Source organism: Fistularia commersonii, chromosome 2 (genome assembly GCF_037954325.1).
Source record: "Fistularia commersonii isolate RoL2024-O1a breed Wild chromosome 2, RoL_Fcom_v1.0, whole genome shotgun sequence".
NCBI lineage: Eukaryota > Metazoa > Chordata > Actinopteri > Syngnathiformes > Fistulariidae > Fistularia > Fistularia commersonii.
In genome coordinates, this window is record NC_141285.1 from 23,067,300 (window position 1) to 23,082,377 (window position 15,078).

Here is a 15,078-nt window from a genome sequence, read left to right on the forward strand (position 1 = left end):
ATATATAAATACCTGAAAAAAGGCCAAATTAGGAAGAGTAGATCCAGAGATCTGATCAGTGAGAACGGTCCAAACTCCTTAGATACGGCGTTCGTTGCTTTAATTTTTTTTTCCTAAAGCCGTTGAACAAATGTGGAATTAAAGTGATCATTTTGGAGAAACGTAATTTAATTCACATTGACAGAAGACAGCACGACAACTTTGTCAGCTAGATAAGGGATTGTTACTGATACACAGGGAAAAGAGCAAGTTTTTCCAAATATGCCAAATCACAGCAGCTGTTTGATGACATGTAGAGCAGGTCTGACAGGAGTTCGAGAAAACACTGCCTTTTTCCGGGAAGAGACCTCGACTGATCCCAGCTCAATGTGGGCGGCCTTCTGTCTCCGCTGGTCAGAATTAAGAGAAAGAATTTATTTCTATTAATAACCTAAATAATCAACGCTGGACGCCTGAAGAGACGCTACAGTGGATGAAACTTGAGGGTCAATATCGTCCGTCGTTGACGGGACACGCGTGAAGGCAGGATTGGCGGAGCGGGACGAACGAGGGCTGACTCATCGGATATCTCCTTGCTGCATAACCTGGGGCCAAAGCCAATACCAAAACAGAAGGCAAACATCACTACCAAGCATTCTTAAAAAATACCGTGGGCGGTATGGCATCCTACGGTTGAGCGATCTGCCTGGGAACCAAACATTCCTGATATCTACTAGTGTGTCAAAGTGTTGTTGAGCAAGACCCCCTGGCACCGCCTAGATCATGGTTCCTTCATGATGGCTTAAATGCAGAGAGGGACAATAAAATAATAAAACAAGGTTTAAGCATATTCTTCAACATGGGAGGTGTCGGACCCCTGGATCAAGATTTGGAAGATGGTACCAGAGAAGAAGAGCTTGGTTTCTGAATACCCTGCCTCCTATTCTGCTCTCAGTGGCCCTGCGTCTACTATTCTCCTGGGAGAACAGTAAAAGGCTACTATTTGCCTGGGAGAGCGACAGACCACTTACCACGTTTTTTTTTAATCTCTCTAAACGGCCCCTGCTCCATTCCGAGGCAGCTTGCAACTCATCTGAGTTAGTAACGCCCATGATAGCTCATGAGTAGAGCGTGTGGAGGGGAGGGGTTTAAACTAGACTATTTAAGCCGACTCCCCTTACATTTCTCAAACATGACTGGCAGAGGGAGACCACGGAAATCGGCAGCTGAAACGGCAGGAAAGCCTGCGAAAGCCAAAGGCAGAAATGCAGCTGCACCTCAAAGGGAAAAGGCAGAAGACAAGCTCTGCGCTGCCGCGAAAAATTTGGAAACAACCACAAAAACAGATTCCATAACTGCAAAGACGGCAGACAAGAAGGAGAAGACACCTGGATACGCTACAGGAGCTTCTGCACCGGGTAAAAAAGCTAATGCTGTTGGAGACAAAAAACCACCTGAGAAAACAGTGACCAAGCCGGCTGTTGAAATAGGTCGAAAACATGATAAAAAGATAAAAAATGTTGAAATTCAGGCTGCAATCGATGTTTCAACAATACCTGAAGTGAAGCCGCAAAGACAGCGCCAAAATCCTGAGAAGGCTCAAGAACCAGGAAAGGGAAATGAAGACCACAAAATCCTAAAGAAGGTTCTGGACGATGTGAAAATAAAGGCCAGGGAAATCAGCAGTGCATCACAAGTTGTCAATGACATAATAACAAAAATAGTGAAGTATTTGAAAAACAAATCCGAGTACTTTAAGGATCTACAAGAACCACTTCGAACTGGAAGTTACTACGAAAAACTCAAGGTAAGCTGAGATAGCCTGAGGAAGGAACGTCAAGGTCGCAGCACTCAAAAGATTTCTTATTTTGCAGATTTCCAACCCAGATGAATTTGACATCATGATGCCGATGCCGGTCGACCGAGTCAATGTCACGGCGTTTGGAACACAAGGAGCATTTTACAGCGTTGGATTAAAACGGGGCAACAACAAACTTAAACATTTTCAAGAAAATGAAGTTTTGTCCGCCAGCAAGATGCTGGACGCATTCAGGAATGATATAAAGATATGCATCGGGTCATTAAAAGGTATTATCTGTGAGAAAATTATTGTTTTGAATTTACAGGTGCATCGCAAAAACTAGAACATCATGAAAAATATTTTTTGTCACTCATTTCGGAGTAAAACCCATGTATTATATAGATCGAATATGGCCTTTATTTATTGAAAATTCAGGCTGGGCTGTGTGACTGCTAAATGTTCTATATCCTGTGCGGTTGTGGGTATGTGAATTATTATTCACAAAAATTCAGCTTTTCATCTCTACGTCCAAATGTGAATACATTTAAAAAAATTGAAATTAACAAAAATAAATAAATAATAAAAAAAATAGTAACAAATAGTCATAATAATGTGCACATTAACAGTAAAGTGCACAATAAACATTAATTTATGAAGTATAAAGTGCACGCAGATACAATCTCCTGACACTGAGGTGAAAGGACGAAGGATATTTAACAACATAAAACCTGAAATGTATAAATAAATGTAGTTTGAATGTAGAGATTATGTATTTAGTACATAAATACTATATACGAGTGACGTGCAGTCAGGGGAGGCCGTGCCTCGCTTGCCAATCTTAGAAACAAAAAAAAATGTAAAATGAAAAAAAGAATGAAATGGTTATATCAATCAGTGATTTGCTGGATGAAGGAATTTTTCATTTAACTTATCCAGTTTTACATTTTTTTTTATTCAAAATGGGTGGATTTGAGGCCGCGGACCGTTGAGCATCGACGTAGATGGTACTTTTGCTATATGACCTACAATTTTTGGCAACAACTATATTTCCGTTACTAGTTTCTCGTGCTAAGGGATCACAAAGCGGCAAACAGTTCTCCTGTCCCATGGCAGGGGAAGATATAGTTTAAACATAACCCGAAATGGTGAATAAGCCGTTCTGTGGGGTTCATGTTTATAAATCGGTGCCTCACCAGCCATGAACCTCGCCGCTCCTCACTGCTAGATACCTTGTTTCTGGCATGTTCTCCAGAAAATCACAAACTGAGAATCAGCAGTGAAATTATTTGAACTGTCTGATTTTTTTTTTTTACGCATCATCATCGCCGTCACCATTCTCAGAAACCCCCGCGTAAGTAAGCCCAAGGCCAGACCTTCCACCGCTCGAGTCCGGGCGCTCGCCGCTCCATCAGATTCAACTCTGAAAATGATTTTCGTTTGTTGTTTCAGAATGGAGCCTGAAGAGGAAGAAACCAGGCTGCCCGGCGGTTACCCTGGAGACAAAGATAGATTCCCACGTCATCTCGCTTGACGTTGTTCTCTGTCTATTTAATAAATCCAGTTGGCCGGATTTCACAATGACGGGCATGACTATAGAAAGGTGGCTTGGATCTAAAGTGAGAAGGGATTACAGGTGGTCGGGATATTACCTGGTCCCAAAATTTGAAGGAAAAAAGGACACTGAAATTGATGGCGTCCTGAATAAAGGTAATGTCGCTGACCTCACATGACCCCAGTGCAACCAAATCATATTGTAAATTCACAGAAATGACACACTAACAAATTCCAACAAGCAGGATGCTGCTTTTATCACATATTCCTTAACCAAAAATTGTCTTTTTTTTTGTGTGTGTCTTTTGGTGACATGGAGATGTTTGGCGGATATCATTCTCTCATGTTGAAAAAGCAATTCTATGCAACCATGGGTCGCAGAAAACATGCTGTGAGAGTGACGGGGAACGCTGCTGCAGGTTAGATTTGTGTAAAATCCACAATTAAGATGTAAACACTGACAAAGGTGTGATGCATTTTCCTATTTACAAGGATTTGAGTCAGTGAACAAAAATAAAAGAAAAACCTACCACAGCATTCGTCAAGGGAATTCACCCAGTTGGTGCGTTTCTTTCTCCGTACACAGGAAGGACTGCCTGAAGCTCCTCAAGTACCTCCTCAACCTGCTGAAAGAGAAACACCCCAAAATTAAGAAGATCTGCTCGTACCACGCTAAGACCACCCTCCTCCATGCCTGCTGCTCTAAAACTCAGGACAGCGACTGGAGGGCTTCGGATCTGAGCCAGTGTTTTCAGAGGCTCCTCGAGACTTTTGAAGGCCATTTGGAAAGAGGAGAGCTGCCCAATTTTTTCATCCCAGGGCAGAACCTGCTAGCTCAGGTGCCCGACAAACATCGTAGAGAAATAGCCAGCAGTATCAGGTTTGAACGAGAAAATGGATATCCTATTTTTAAATTAAAAATTAATTAAAAATCAATTAAATTAAATTAATTAAAACTTTCTGCATGTTTTTAGGAACCCTTGAACATTTTTAGCAAAATTAGACAAATACAAAGTAATTGCATTACTTTGTGATTTTTTTTTAAATGTAACCAAGTCACATTTTCCGGCGATTCCTCGAAACACTGTTTAAATTTTATGTACAAATTTTATTTTTCAAGTGGTTGTGGTTTGACTGAAATTAGATCTATTGGAAACTTTCAAAATTGTGAGAAAAAAAAATGACAAGTAAAGGTTACAATGGTCATTCTGGGTTTACATGTGTGGTAATATACTGAAAAATAAACCGGGCCTGCAATCAGAAAGCCAGTTAACCCTCTTCCCTTTTTCACTAAACCGGTTACGCGATATCACGTGTTTGCTTCCTTCCGGATTTCACTTTTTTTTATTTTTTTTTATTTTCATGTTTTGTTTTTTGTTTTTTTGGTCACACATCAATGTTTCAGCTCATCAAACACGTCTAAATATTACACAAAGATAACACAAGTAAACACAAAATTGCATTTTTTATTCCCCAAATGAGGAGTTTTATTATGAAGGGGGTTGGGGGGATCCAAACCTACATGACCCTGTGTCATGCAGGTGTGTGCGTGTGGCGTATAAGTAACACAGCATATTTCGCAGTGAAATAGTGGTGGTGGTTTTGCTGCTTCAGGACCCGGATGACTGAACCCTCAATTCTGCTGGCTGCCAAAACATCCTAGAGGAGAACGTCTGGCCATCTGACCTCGAGCTAAAGTGCACTTGGTTTCGGCAGTTGGAAACAAAACATAACAAAATGAAGCGCACGGAGGGGTTCATCCTGGGAAAAACTCTCCACGGTGAGTGAATGACAACAATTCTGCAAAAATGAGTGGGCCATATCAATAATTGAAATCAATTTTATTTTAAAATTGATTTCATTTTTATGAATTAATTATTTGAGATTCACAAATTATTTCTAAATGCACTGTAGTATAGAAGAATCCAGTTATGACAAGCTTAGGGTTCCAGACCAGAATAGATATTATCTAGCCAGCAAAGCAGAGTACAATATCACTTCATAAGCAAAGTAACAAATATTATTTTGCCTTCTTGAAACCCTAACCCAGATGAAGTCCTGCAAAAATCAAAAGATTGCAAGAAACATCCAAAACAATAATAAACAGTACGACTGCTTGAGTGGAAATCTGTCTGTATTGTGCACTTTCAATACAATTTAAGCAGCGAAAGACTGAACAAACCCAAAGTTTAAATGAAAATTCAAGCCAATATCAAACTAAAACAATATCCTTGTTGATCCATATTGAAAAACAATAGAAATGGATGAGACCGTGTCTGGTTACTAAAGAACAATGTCAGTCCACACACAACATCAACATAATGGATCATAATTACCATATTTTGACTGCTCACCAGCCTCCTCTCCCTCCATCGCATCGCCTCCCACCACCCCTTCCCCACCGTCCCTGTCCTCCCCAAGGGCCGGACATCTCCTTTTCCTTCTTGTGCTTCTCATATCTTTCTGCCATGAGCACCAGCTCCTCAGGAACCTCCTGTAATACATTTACACTCACACGTTTTCCTTCTCCACATCAATAATTGAGCAACGAATGTTTCATGCTCATTACCTGTCCTCCCCTCTCCAGGATGGGAATCAGCTCAGGTGCCATCCTCCAGTCTTCTCTAGTCACCAAGGTAACAGCGGCACCGGAGCGTCTGGATCATGACAAAATTTAAAAAAAACAAAAAAAAAAAAAAAAACAAACACTCACAATTAGCCAGATAGCAGTCAAGACTTCATGTGCAATAGAAAACAGAACGCATTTACCGTAATTTCCTGACTATTAGCTGAATGCTATTTTTTTCACAAGCTTTGAATACTGCGGCTTAAACAATGATGGATGGATGGATGGATGGATGGATGGATGGATGGATGGATGGATGGATGGATGGATGGATATTTTGGGGCTAATGAGCTTCATGCCGCCAAAATATTTAGCCTCGTCACATTGGACCAATGAAATGACCATGAAATACCGAGGCCGTTCAATTCCGACACCGAAGAAGAAAATGACTAATGGTTTTAGTGCGCAGGAGGAAGAAGACAGCCATTAGCTGGAGTAGGACAAAGCAGGGAGAGATAATGGATGCATGGACTTTTCCTTGTATTATTATTAATCGTTTTCATCAGCCATATTACAGGCACTGTTTAGACAAAAACATTTCCAGTACATATTTGTGCATGTTACCGGTCCGTATTTAGCTGAAAGATAAAAAAAAATGTTTCTGTGAAGTTTAGATAGTATGGACAGCTTATATTAATATTTGGGACAAACAGATTGTTCCAGCTGCAGTCAGGGGCAATAGATTGTGTCAATCACAACCACTGTTTTTGATTATGTGCACAATGTGGATCTGAATATCCTAAGCCCTGGTTGGGGGATGGTGGAGTTGTTTTGGTAACAAATGTTCTGATGACGTCTTCCTGTGTTTTTACACATTCTTTGACATGGATCACTGCAAAACGTTGTTTACCCAGCTCGGCCAGTGCGGCCCACACGATGGACATACTCTTCTATGTTTCTTGGGAAATCAAAATTGAACACGTGCGTAATGTCATGGACGTCCAATCCTCGAGACGCCAAGTCTGTAGCCACCAGGATACGAACACGTCCTGGAAAAAAAAAAGACAGTGCACGTAGACTTGCCGTGAGGGGTGAATAGAATTTGCTTTCCGATGACATTGTTTCTGCTACTCGCCCTCTTTGAAGTCTTTGAGAGCTTCCTCCCGATCACACTGCTCACGGTTCCCATGGAGACTCTGCACAGCCAGCCCTTGGAGACACATGTCGCTGGACAAGTCATCCGCCCTCGAATCACACACAAATACGAACAAAATACTTTGCATAAAATCAAAGTAGCATTTATGGTATGCCCACAAGTCTGAGATAACTGGACTGACAAAGCAATTGTTTCATCAACCACAATCAAGAGTTTCCGTTGCCACTTACGTAAGCTTCTTGCTGACAAATATGATGACCTTGTCCTGAGGCAGCATGTTCCTAATAAAGTCATACATGTAGCACTTCTTTTCCTGTTCCTGGACAATTAGCACTGTCTGATGCACCGTGTTAACTGCCTGCACAACACAGGAAGGAAAAAACATTTGAGTGTTCAGAGAGGAAGTTCACAGGATCTTAAAGTCTAAACCCTGGGGAACTTCAACTCTACATCTGTCAGAATCTTATCACTCAAGCCTTTGTTTCAAACAGATTTTAGCATCATAATAAAATATGAAGAATGTCACAGGATCCTTTCAGGATTCGTTCAGCTCATTCCCACTTACTGCCAAGTCCAGAGTTCCAACATGAATCATCATGGGATTCTTCAGGTAGTTCTTGGCCAACCGTCTCACACCAGTGGGCCAGGTGGCACTGAAGCATTTCATTTACACGAGTGGTTGGGGTAAAGTAAATAAATAAACAGACAAACAAATGGAAGTAAAAATTCAATGGGTTCAAACAATCAGACTCCATAAAATTCCACAGGAAAACATCTGCATAATTGCTGCAAAGAGCTTAAAGCGTAATGCATTGGGTTTGAATTTGCTTCAACAAGTTCCATCATGTCCTTCATTGCTTGGGAATATGTGGATCAGTCTTTGAGTTATGAAGTGACACATAGAAACATTCATTTACAGCATGATGGAAGGGATTCTTCAATCTCGGGGGAAATTAGCTGTTGCTCTATATAAACAGTCTTGACTTCAATCTACCTGGTCATGACAGTTTGCCGGTCTGGGCGGATGTCCAGGAGAATCTTCATAATCTGAGGCTCAAAACCCATATCTAGCATTCGATCTGCCTCATCCAGAACCTTCCCCCCCGTTATCAGAGGGGAGGGGGACGCAGACAAATAACAAAATCAAATGTGCAGAATTCAGTTTGTGAGCTTAGTGTACTTTTGTTTACATTGTATACACTGGAAATGTACAGAGAATTATGTGTGTGTGTGTGTGTGTGTGTGGGGGAGGGCAAACCAAGTAGGTGATGGAGCGAAGATTGATGAGATCATTCATCTGTAGGTCATTTAATCTTCCTGGTGTGGCGATCACTATGTCCACCCCACCCTCCACCAGATGGATCTGGCCCCTCCGATCCCCTCCGCCATAGATACAGATACTGAGAGAAAGCAGAAGTGAAAATATCCTTGTCAGCCAGGCGTCCTTTGGTGACTCATGAGAAAATAAAGAGCCGTACCTTTTGTAGTCTTTGTAGCGATACTTTTTACACTCTGCTTCAACTTGTAGGGCCAGTTCTCTTGTAGGTGTGAGAACCAACATGCCTGGCCCGCCCTGCTGAGCCCTCGGTCTAAAACGGAGACAGCAATTATCCATTGCAAAAAATAAAAACATAATAAATTAGATAGACATTAATTATGCATCATCTACGAGTTTTTTTTTCTCATAAAGATGTCTTGTAGCTAGCGGTTATCTAAACATCACATGGAGATTAAAAATGTCTTTGCAGATGTTGATGGGCGGTTCAATCATTTTATCATCTTTATCAAATGTGCAGAGGTGTCATTTGCCTTCAGTAAATCCCGACGTAAGTCATCTGCCGTGAGTAAAGGGAGGAGAAGAAAAAAAAAAAAAAAAAGAATAAAACTCGTTCCAGTAGCTCATTCATTAAGGTCAGGTTCACTGCTACCCCCAGCTTCTTCCTCCTCTTAATGTTCACTTTGTGAAAAATAAAAATGTTATTTAAAGACACCGCCCCCCCCTCAAAACCAGTTGCTGAAATATTCTTGCTTTGCCTTAAACTGCTGAGCTTGAATGGCGAGTGAGGTAGTTGACATCTTTGCCGGCTTGAAAACAATGAACACAACTTATGGCCAGACAGTTGTGCTGCACTCACACCGGCTGCCCATCCATGTGGATGAACCCTGGCAGGAGGTAGCCCAACGTCTTCCCGGTGCCTGTCTGAGCAATGGCGATCAGGTCCTCCCCACTCAGCAGCACAGGCCATGCCTGGGACTGACAGAGGGCCCGTTATGCAAAAACAAGCAGGAAATCACAAACCACAGGAAACTCTCTGAGGGTATGATGTAAAAAAAATGTATTAAGGTCACCGATATCAAACTACTCAACTCCTGGCTTGACTAAGATTTTTTTCAGTGGAAAGAGTTGAAATTTTGATATCCATATCCTTCATGTTTCACAGTGGTTTTAAATACATTTGAAAGTATTTTATCCTAAGTTAGCATGTCATTTGTTTGAGTCATATCAAGACAAACCACTCCATTTTCATTCCACTCATTTGAAAATTTCATTACAATTTCACAGCCTGACAGCGACTTCACAAGTATGAATAAATATACACATACCGGTTTAACCGGTTATCCACTGAAGATTACACACACTATATGGCCGGAAGTATTTGGTCACCCATGCAAATAATCAGAATCAGGTGTTCAATTGCTTCCATGGCCACAGGAAGCACCTAGGCATGCAGACTGCAAAATTTCAAAAATTCCCATTAACACATTCCTGAACCTTGTGGACAGCTTTCCCAGAAGAGTTGAAGCTGTTATAGCTGCAAAGGATGCACCAACATCATATTGAACAATATGGATTAGGAATGGGATGTCACTTAAGTTCATATGCAAGTCAAGGCAGGTGAATGATTACTTTTGGCCATATAATGTATGTGGATATTACAAAACAGAAAGCTTTGGCAGATGGGAACCAGCCGGTGAGGGAATCTAGTTTCATTTTAGCACTGAACTGATCACAGCTTTCTGTGAAATGAAAGTTAAACCAAGTAGGAGCAAGAAAAGCTTGACTTCCTCTGACAGGAAGGGGGAGGGGGTACCATGCCTTTTCTCTAGTATTAAACACACTAGGATACATCTACATATGAAACCGGCCATATAAATCTTTTTGCGGATAGTGTCCCTATCTTAAGAGTGATATGATGTGCAGTGCATCAGTCTTTTCCAGGGGTCAGTAACCTTTAACACTCAAAGAGCCACAACGACGGAAGTGAACAGTGGTGGAGGGAGGAATGACGACATGTTTGTCAACACCTACTTCAAAATGTCTAATCACACAATATTTGTCAAGACAGCACATGAGTATAAAAGTTGGGCTCTCGTCTCTTGAATTCATCACTTGAATCGAGTTTAGACCCGGCCAGTCAAGGAAAACTTGCGAAAAAATTACAACACCAACTCGTGGAATTCCCGTGGTCTGACATTTCCAGGCAATGACTTTTATTTAAGATTAAAAAGGAAACAGCTGAGTCAAAGATGTCCAACTGTTTTTTTTTTACATGGAGTCTCACTATACAGTGGCCTTATCATTCAGTTCAAAAACTTAGCCAGATTAAAAGAATATATACCTTTCCTGCCTTTTTAACAATAAATTCTATGATTTTTTTTTTTGGAAGAAATACATTTCCACCCATCACATGGTTAACGGACACTAACCTTCAATCAAAATACATCCACATACGGCAGGTTATGTGCTTGAGTCTCACTTCAATATGAAGTAGGTGACGTTGAAATAAGTTAAAAATTGGTTTTGTTTTTCCATTGAGAACATGATCAGTTGTACTGCTTTAAAATGATTAGACCAACCACTTAGCAGTTCCTTACCTGGATAGGGGTCGGTTTAACAAAGCCAACCTGGTCAATGCTCTCCATGATCTCTGGATAAGGCTCAAAGGCTTCCAGAAAGGTCCGGCAGGGTTTAGGAAAGGGACGCTTCTCCACAGCCTCCCTTAGGTCATCTACAAAGATATTGTTATGCTCTTTCCTGTGGAGAAATGCAACAGGAAAAGAATGAATTAGTTAAAAAGGCACAGTTGTTTGGGCCATACAGAGCTACTCCTGCTTGGGCTATAAAGGAGATTTAGGACATTCTGTTCAAGTCACTGAAACTTAAACACAACAGCAAGTTTATGATCCACTAAATTGAAGAAAAGGGCATGAAATGAGGTACCCTAAATCATCTAAATGGGCACCAGAGGAGGTAAGAGATGACTTCATTTGGTGTATCGTCAAGTGCACTGCAAAAAGCAAACAAGTGCTGGGTCCACTGTTTCATAGATTTTACAGTTTTACTTTTATGACTTTGGAAAGACTGACTGAAGAGATAATGTCAATTCAGGTTGTTTGTTTAATGTCTTTATGACGTAAGAGGATTTGTCTTAAATAAATAAACAGGGGACATCCGTTGGAATCTCATTTGCTGAGGATGCACAGAGGTGGAGACTTTTACCTCCATTCGCTGACTTGTTCTGCCGTGAGCATGGACACACTCTTTGCCTCAGTGTAGAAGGTCTTCTTCATGGGTGGGAGATCTAAAAACATATCAATTATGGATTAAAAAGTCACAGGAGGGTTTTTCTAGCAATGGCAGGTTTGTTTGTTTTTTATTTCACTCGAGGTAAAGTATTTTTGAAATTACTGATTGCCATATTTGCTCGTCCATGAAATACGAGCGCTCACCCTTCCATTTCAGTGCTTCATATGCGTCCTTGTTTTCCCGAATAGCGGTCCAGTCGATGGGTGGAGGGCCCGGGGCCGCACCTGCAGCCTGCGGTTGTGAAGAGGACCCGACAGACCCGAAGGTTCCTCTCATGCCTCCAACCCCAGCAGAACCTGGAAGAAGATAAGTGGATCTTTAACTGTGCTGGGACAAACAGAAAATGACTTTTGCTATCTGCGTTTGCAGGTCCTTTGCTAAAATCTAGTGGCGTTCAAGAGAGGATTTTAGCAGTAAACCATGGTGGGCTATTATATTTCTTCTTATCTTCACTATTGCCAGGTGGGGAAACCTGTGACCCCAGGGAACATGCTTATGGTGTGGTATTAGCTCTATGCTGTAGGGTTTTTTTGCACCTCGCATGGACACACACAGCACAGAACAGGGGATATGAAGTGCAATGAACAAACCCTCAAGAGACAACATGGAATATTTTAACAGGGATGATAAGAAAGGCGGTGAGAGCCTGAGATAATGAGACAAACAAAAGTCACCCAAACGCAAAGACAAGAAAATATGACAAAGCATTTGTAACGCTCGGCTGCACTTTTACTAGTGGGAGAAGAGGAAAGACCGGTGTGTTTACTGTGTACAAAAATGTTGGAAGCAGACAGCAAGAAGTCAAATTATCTAGGGTGTCACTTAAAGACGTTACACCCCTATTACGCAGATAAGCTGCTTGAGTTTGTTCAGCGAAAACATATCGAATATTGCCAACAATCACCCAGCTTTGTGAAAGCTACTTCAGTAAACCAGTGAGCACTGTTTTGTTAATAAAGTCATTCTTTGTTGCAAGTTGATCCATATTTCTTACTTTTTTTCTTTTCTTTTATGTTAAGGATATAATGTTGCGCAGAAGTGTACATATAACAATGTATGGACAAATAAGATAAGAAACTTTATTGATCCCCATAGGGAAATGATACTATTTATGCGGCAGAGAGTTGGGTGGCTTGCGAAATGTTTTGTGGGTAACAGAAAATAAATTTATAAAAATCCATATAAATGCCACCATGGAAATAAATCTGTCTCAAACACATTTTTCCAGAGATGGTGCTCCATCAAATCTACAGGGAAATGCAACTGATTTCCTTTAAGATTTTAGAGGCAATCTGATCCTTGTTTTGCAAATTAGAGGTCATTAAAATTCTGTCTCTTTTTGTAATTTTTTTTTTCTTTTTTTTAGATATGATTAAATATTGATTGTGTAAGTCCAATTTCTTAAGCAATACATCGTAGGTGCCAAATTTGTGTAATTCTATTTGGCCTGCAAAGCCATATCAAATGACTATTCGAGCTGGCCTATGGGTATCAGAGCCTACACCGCAGGTACCACTAATACTACAAACCCCAGAATGCTCTACTGGTGTTTTGACACGAAAATCACAACAGGACCCATAAACGCCCTCTCCTCTGTTGACAGTAGTTGACCTTATGCTAATACGGACACCGTGACACTCCCCAGAGAAATGGCAAAGAGAAAGGCAGAATAGAGGATTTTGCACGTGTGCAATATTAAGTTATCTAATGGATAATATTAAGCTTTGCTTGCTACATATTCATTTCTTAAGTAAAACTTGTTTGCGTCCATATGAAAAGGTTCATTGTTATCTCTGGAGGTAGATTTTTTTTTCAATAAATATCAATCTTGGTCTGCAACTTTGTCCAAAATTTGAATTTTGGCCCACTGTGTATTTTCAGTTTGAGATCCCTGCAATACATCATCCTTGCAAATCTCAAAATGACCTGTTGCATAGTTGAACTATAGGAACACCAAATTAAAACAAGCGCTACTATGACTTCCTTTTTTTTAAAAATAACTATTCTAATACCTACATTTATTGTAAAGCACTGATATCCAAATTAACTGGCGGTGCTGACGGGACATTTATCTTGTATCAAGTGCAGCTCCTGCGATGAATCACAAATTGAATAAAACTTTGCTAACATTTAATGTTAGTTGGAGTCACTGTGGAGAAGACAGGAGGAAGAGCTGGAGGTAGGAGAGATGAAGAGGTTCATTTTTTGGGAGTGAGGAGCACGGGAAGGATTAAGAATGAGTCTAGCAGAGGTACAGCACATGTAAGATGTTCTGGAGACTAGGTCAGATTGAGATGGTGTAAACAGAGGGGAGCAGGAGGACTAGACAGGAGATGTATGGATGAAGTGAAAGAGAACATGAAGTTAGTTGGTGTGAGAGAAAAAGATTAGATGGATGCAGGAGATTGACTGTGGTGACACCCTCTGATAAATGTATGTTTAAGGGATCTGGAGCTTAGGATGAAGGCTGGTGAAATGCACAGTTGAATCCAACAGAGGGAACAACAGAATCTTCACTAGGACACCGAGGGATGTATATTAAGTTACAGTGACCCTTGTGGATCCTGAAGACGAGAAGGTCGTACCGAACCCAGAGCGGCTTTCCGCCACCAAGTCCTCAATCATCTCCTTGGCCTTCTGCTGGGCAACGGTGGACCCAAAGATCACCACTTCACTGTCATAGTCCCTGTTATTTATCTGCACAAGAAGCAGCACATTACATGATAAATAAATTAAATTCAACACTTCACTGTCCTGAATGTGCGGGCACTCACATATCAAAAATACGATTAGATTACCTTGATGCTTGCACCGGACGTTTCTTCGAGATCACGAATCTTGGCTCCTCCGCGACCTTGGGTTAGAAGCGATGCCGAACGCTTTTGTTTCCATTTTGTTCACCGTGTATGAGTGCCCAATATTTGTTTACACATTTCAAACAGAAACAGACACAGTGGGAACATTTCGAGAGCCAAGTTCAGGTGAAGTAAGCTAACCTACGGCACTTCCGGTCGATTAGCGTAACATTAGCTAGGTGATGTTAGCTAGCGTAAACCAAAGTTATACGCTTTGACACAATTATTAGCTAACTGTGAAGAGCATATCAATAAAAATAACGTCCAACAAAACCTACCTATTATTCTCCCGACCAAGCCACATTCCACAGCGACCGTCACCGACGGGATACATTTAGACTTATCCGCGTTAGGCGCACCGAAACCTCGGCCGGGACGACAGCGGCCTCCCCGTTCCGGACCCCCATCGTATACCCCTCGGTTACCCCCTCCAGTTCTAAATCTGGTGTTGTTATATGTGATATTTTCGCTTCGACGGCCGTCGTCTGGCCTTTTACATGCTAACGGTGGCGGTTTAGTGTCAGGCGAAGGGATGGCAACACCATTCTCGTCGTACTCGGATTCCCAGTCGGACATCGTAAA

The 15,078-nt window shown here is 41.2% G+C and overlaps 2 protein-coding genes across 3 annotated transcripts; one reads left to right on the forward strand and one right to left on the reverse strand.

Moving 5' to 3' along the window:
* The first annotated feature begins 1,156 nt into the window (after positions 1–1,156).
* Positions 1,157–4,967, forward strand: cgasa (cyclic GMP-AMP synthase a). Of its 2 annotated transcripts, XM_086173732.1 has the most exons (5): positions 1,157–1,786; positions 1,854–2,067; positions 3,230–3,487; positions 3,651–3,750; positions 3,918–4,967. In XM_086173732.1, exons 1-5 carry the CDS (start codon positions 1,172–1,174, stop codon positions 4,258–4,260), a joined length of 1,530 nt encoding a protein of 509 aa, XP_086029858.1. In that variant the 5' UTR covers positions 1,157–1,171; the 3' UTR covers positions 4,261–4,967. The 2 variants fall into 2 exon arrangements, with proteins under 2 accessions (XP_086029858.1, XP_086029866.1); XM_086173740.1 differs by having other exon boundaries at positions 1,662–2,067.
* A 714-nt stretch (positions 4,968–5,681) lies between these two features.
* On the reverse strand, positions 5,682–15,072 carry ddx43 (DEAD (Asp-Glu-Ala-Asp) box polypeptide 43). The gene is made up of 16 exons (XM_086162982.1): positions 14,775–15,072; positions 14,440–14,495; positions 14,227–14,338; positions 11,785–11,937; positions 11,555–11,636; positions 10,930–11,089; positions 9,189–9,307; positions 8,532–8,642; positions 8,312–8,453; positions 8,048–8,148; positions 7,619–7,706; positions 7,284–7,411; positions 7,033–7,142; positions 6,808–6,946; positions 5,901–5,988; positions 5,682–5,825 (listed from the first exon to the last, which is right to left on the reverse strand). Exons 1-16 carry the CDS (start codon positions 15,070–15,072, stop codon positions 5,682–5,684), a joined length of 2,031 nt encoding a protein of 676 aa, XP_086019108.1.
* Between the last annotated feature and the right edge of the window lie 6 nt (positions 15,073–15,078).

What these genes read in the sequence shown, in the direction of transcription:
- ddx43 (XM_086162982.1), bottom strand. Translation starts at nt 15,072, where the DNA reads ATGTCCGACTGGGAATCCGAGTACGACGAGAATGGTGTTGCCATCCCT. An exon ending in GGAAAGCCGCTCTGGGTTCG is followed by an intron (nt 11,938 to 14,226) that starts GTACGACCTTCT and finishes ATCTTCTTCCAG; the next exon opens with GTTCTGCTGGGGTTGGAGGC. An exon ending in CGGCAAACTGTCATGACCAG is followed by an intron (nt 7,707 to 8,047) that starts GTAGATTGAAGT and finishes GAAATGCTTCAG; the next exon opens with TGCCACCTGGCCCACTGGTG.
- cgasa (XM_086173732.1), top strand. Translation starts at nt 1,172, where the DNA reads ATGACTGGCAGAGGGAGACCACGGAAATCGGCAGCTGAAACGGCAGGA. An exon ending in GTTACTACGAAAAACTCAAG is followed by an intron (nt 1,787 to 1,853) that starts GTAAGCTGAGAT and finishes CTTATTTTGCAG; the next exon opens with ATTTCCAACCCAGATGAATT. An exon ending in TGATGGCGTCCTGAATAAAG is followed by an intron (nt 3,488 to 3,650) that starts GTAATGTCGCTG and finishes GGTGACATGGAG; the next exon opens with ATGTTTGGCGGATATCATTC.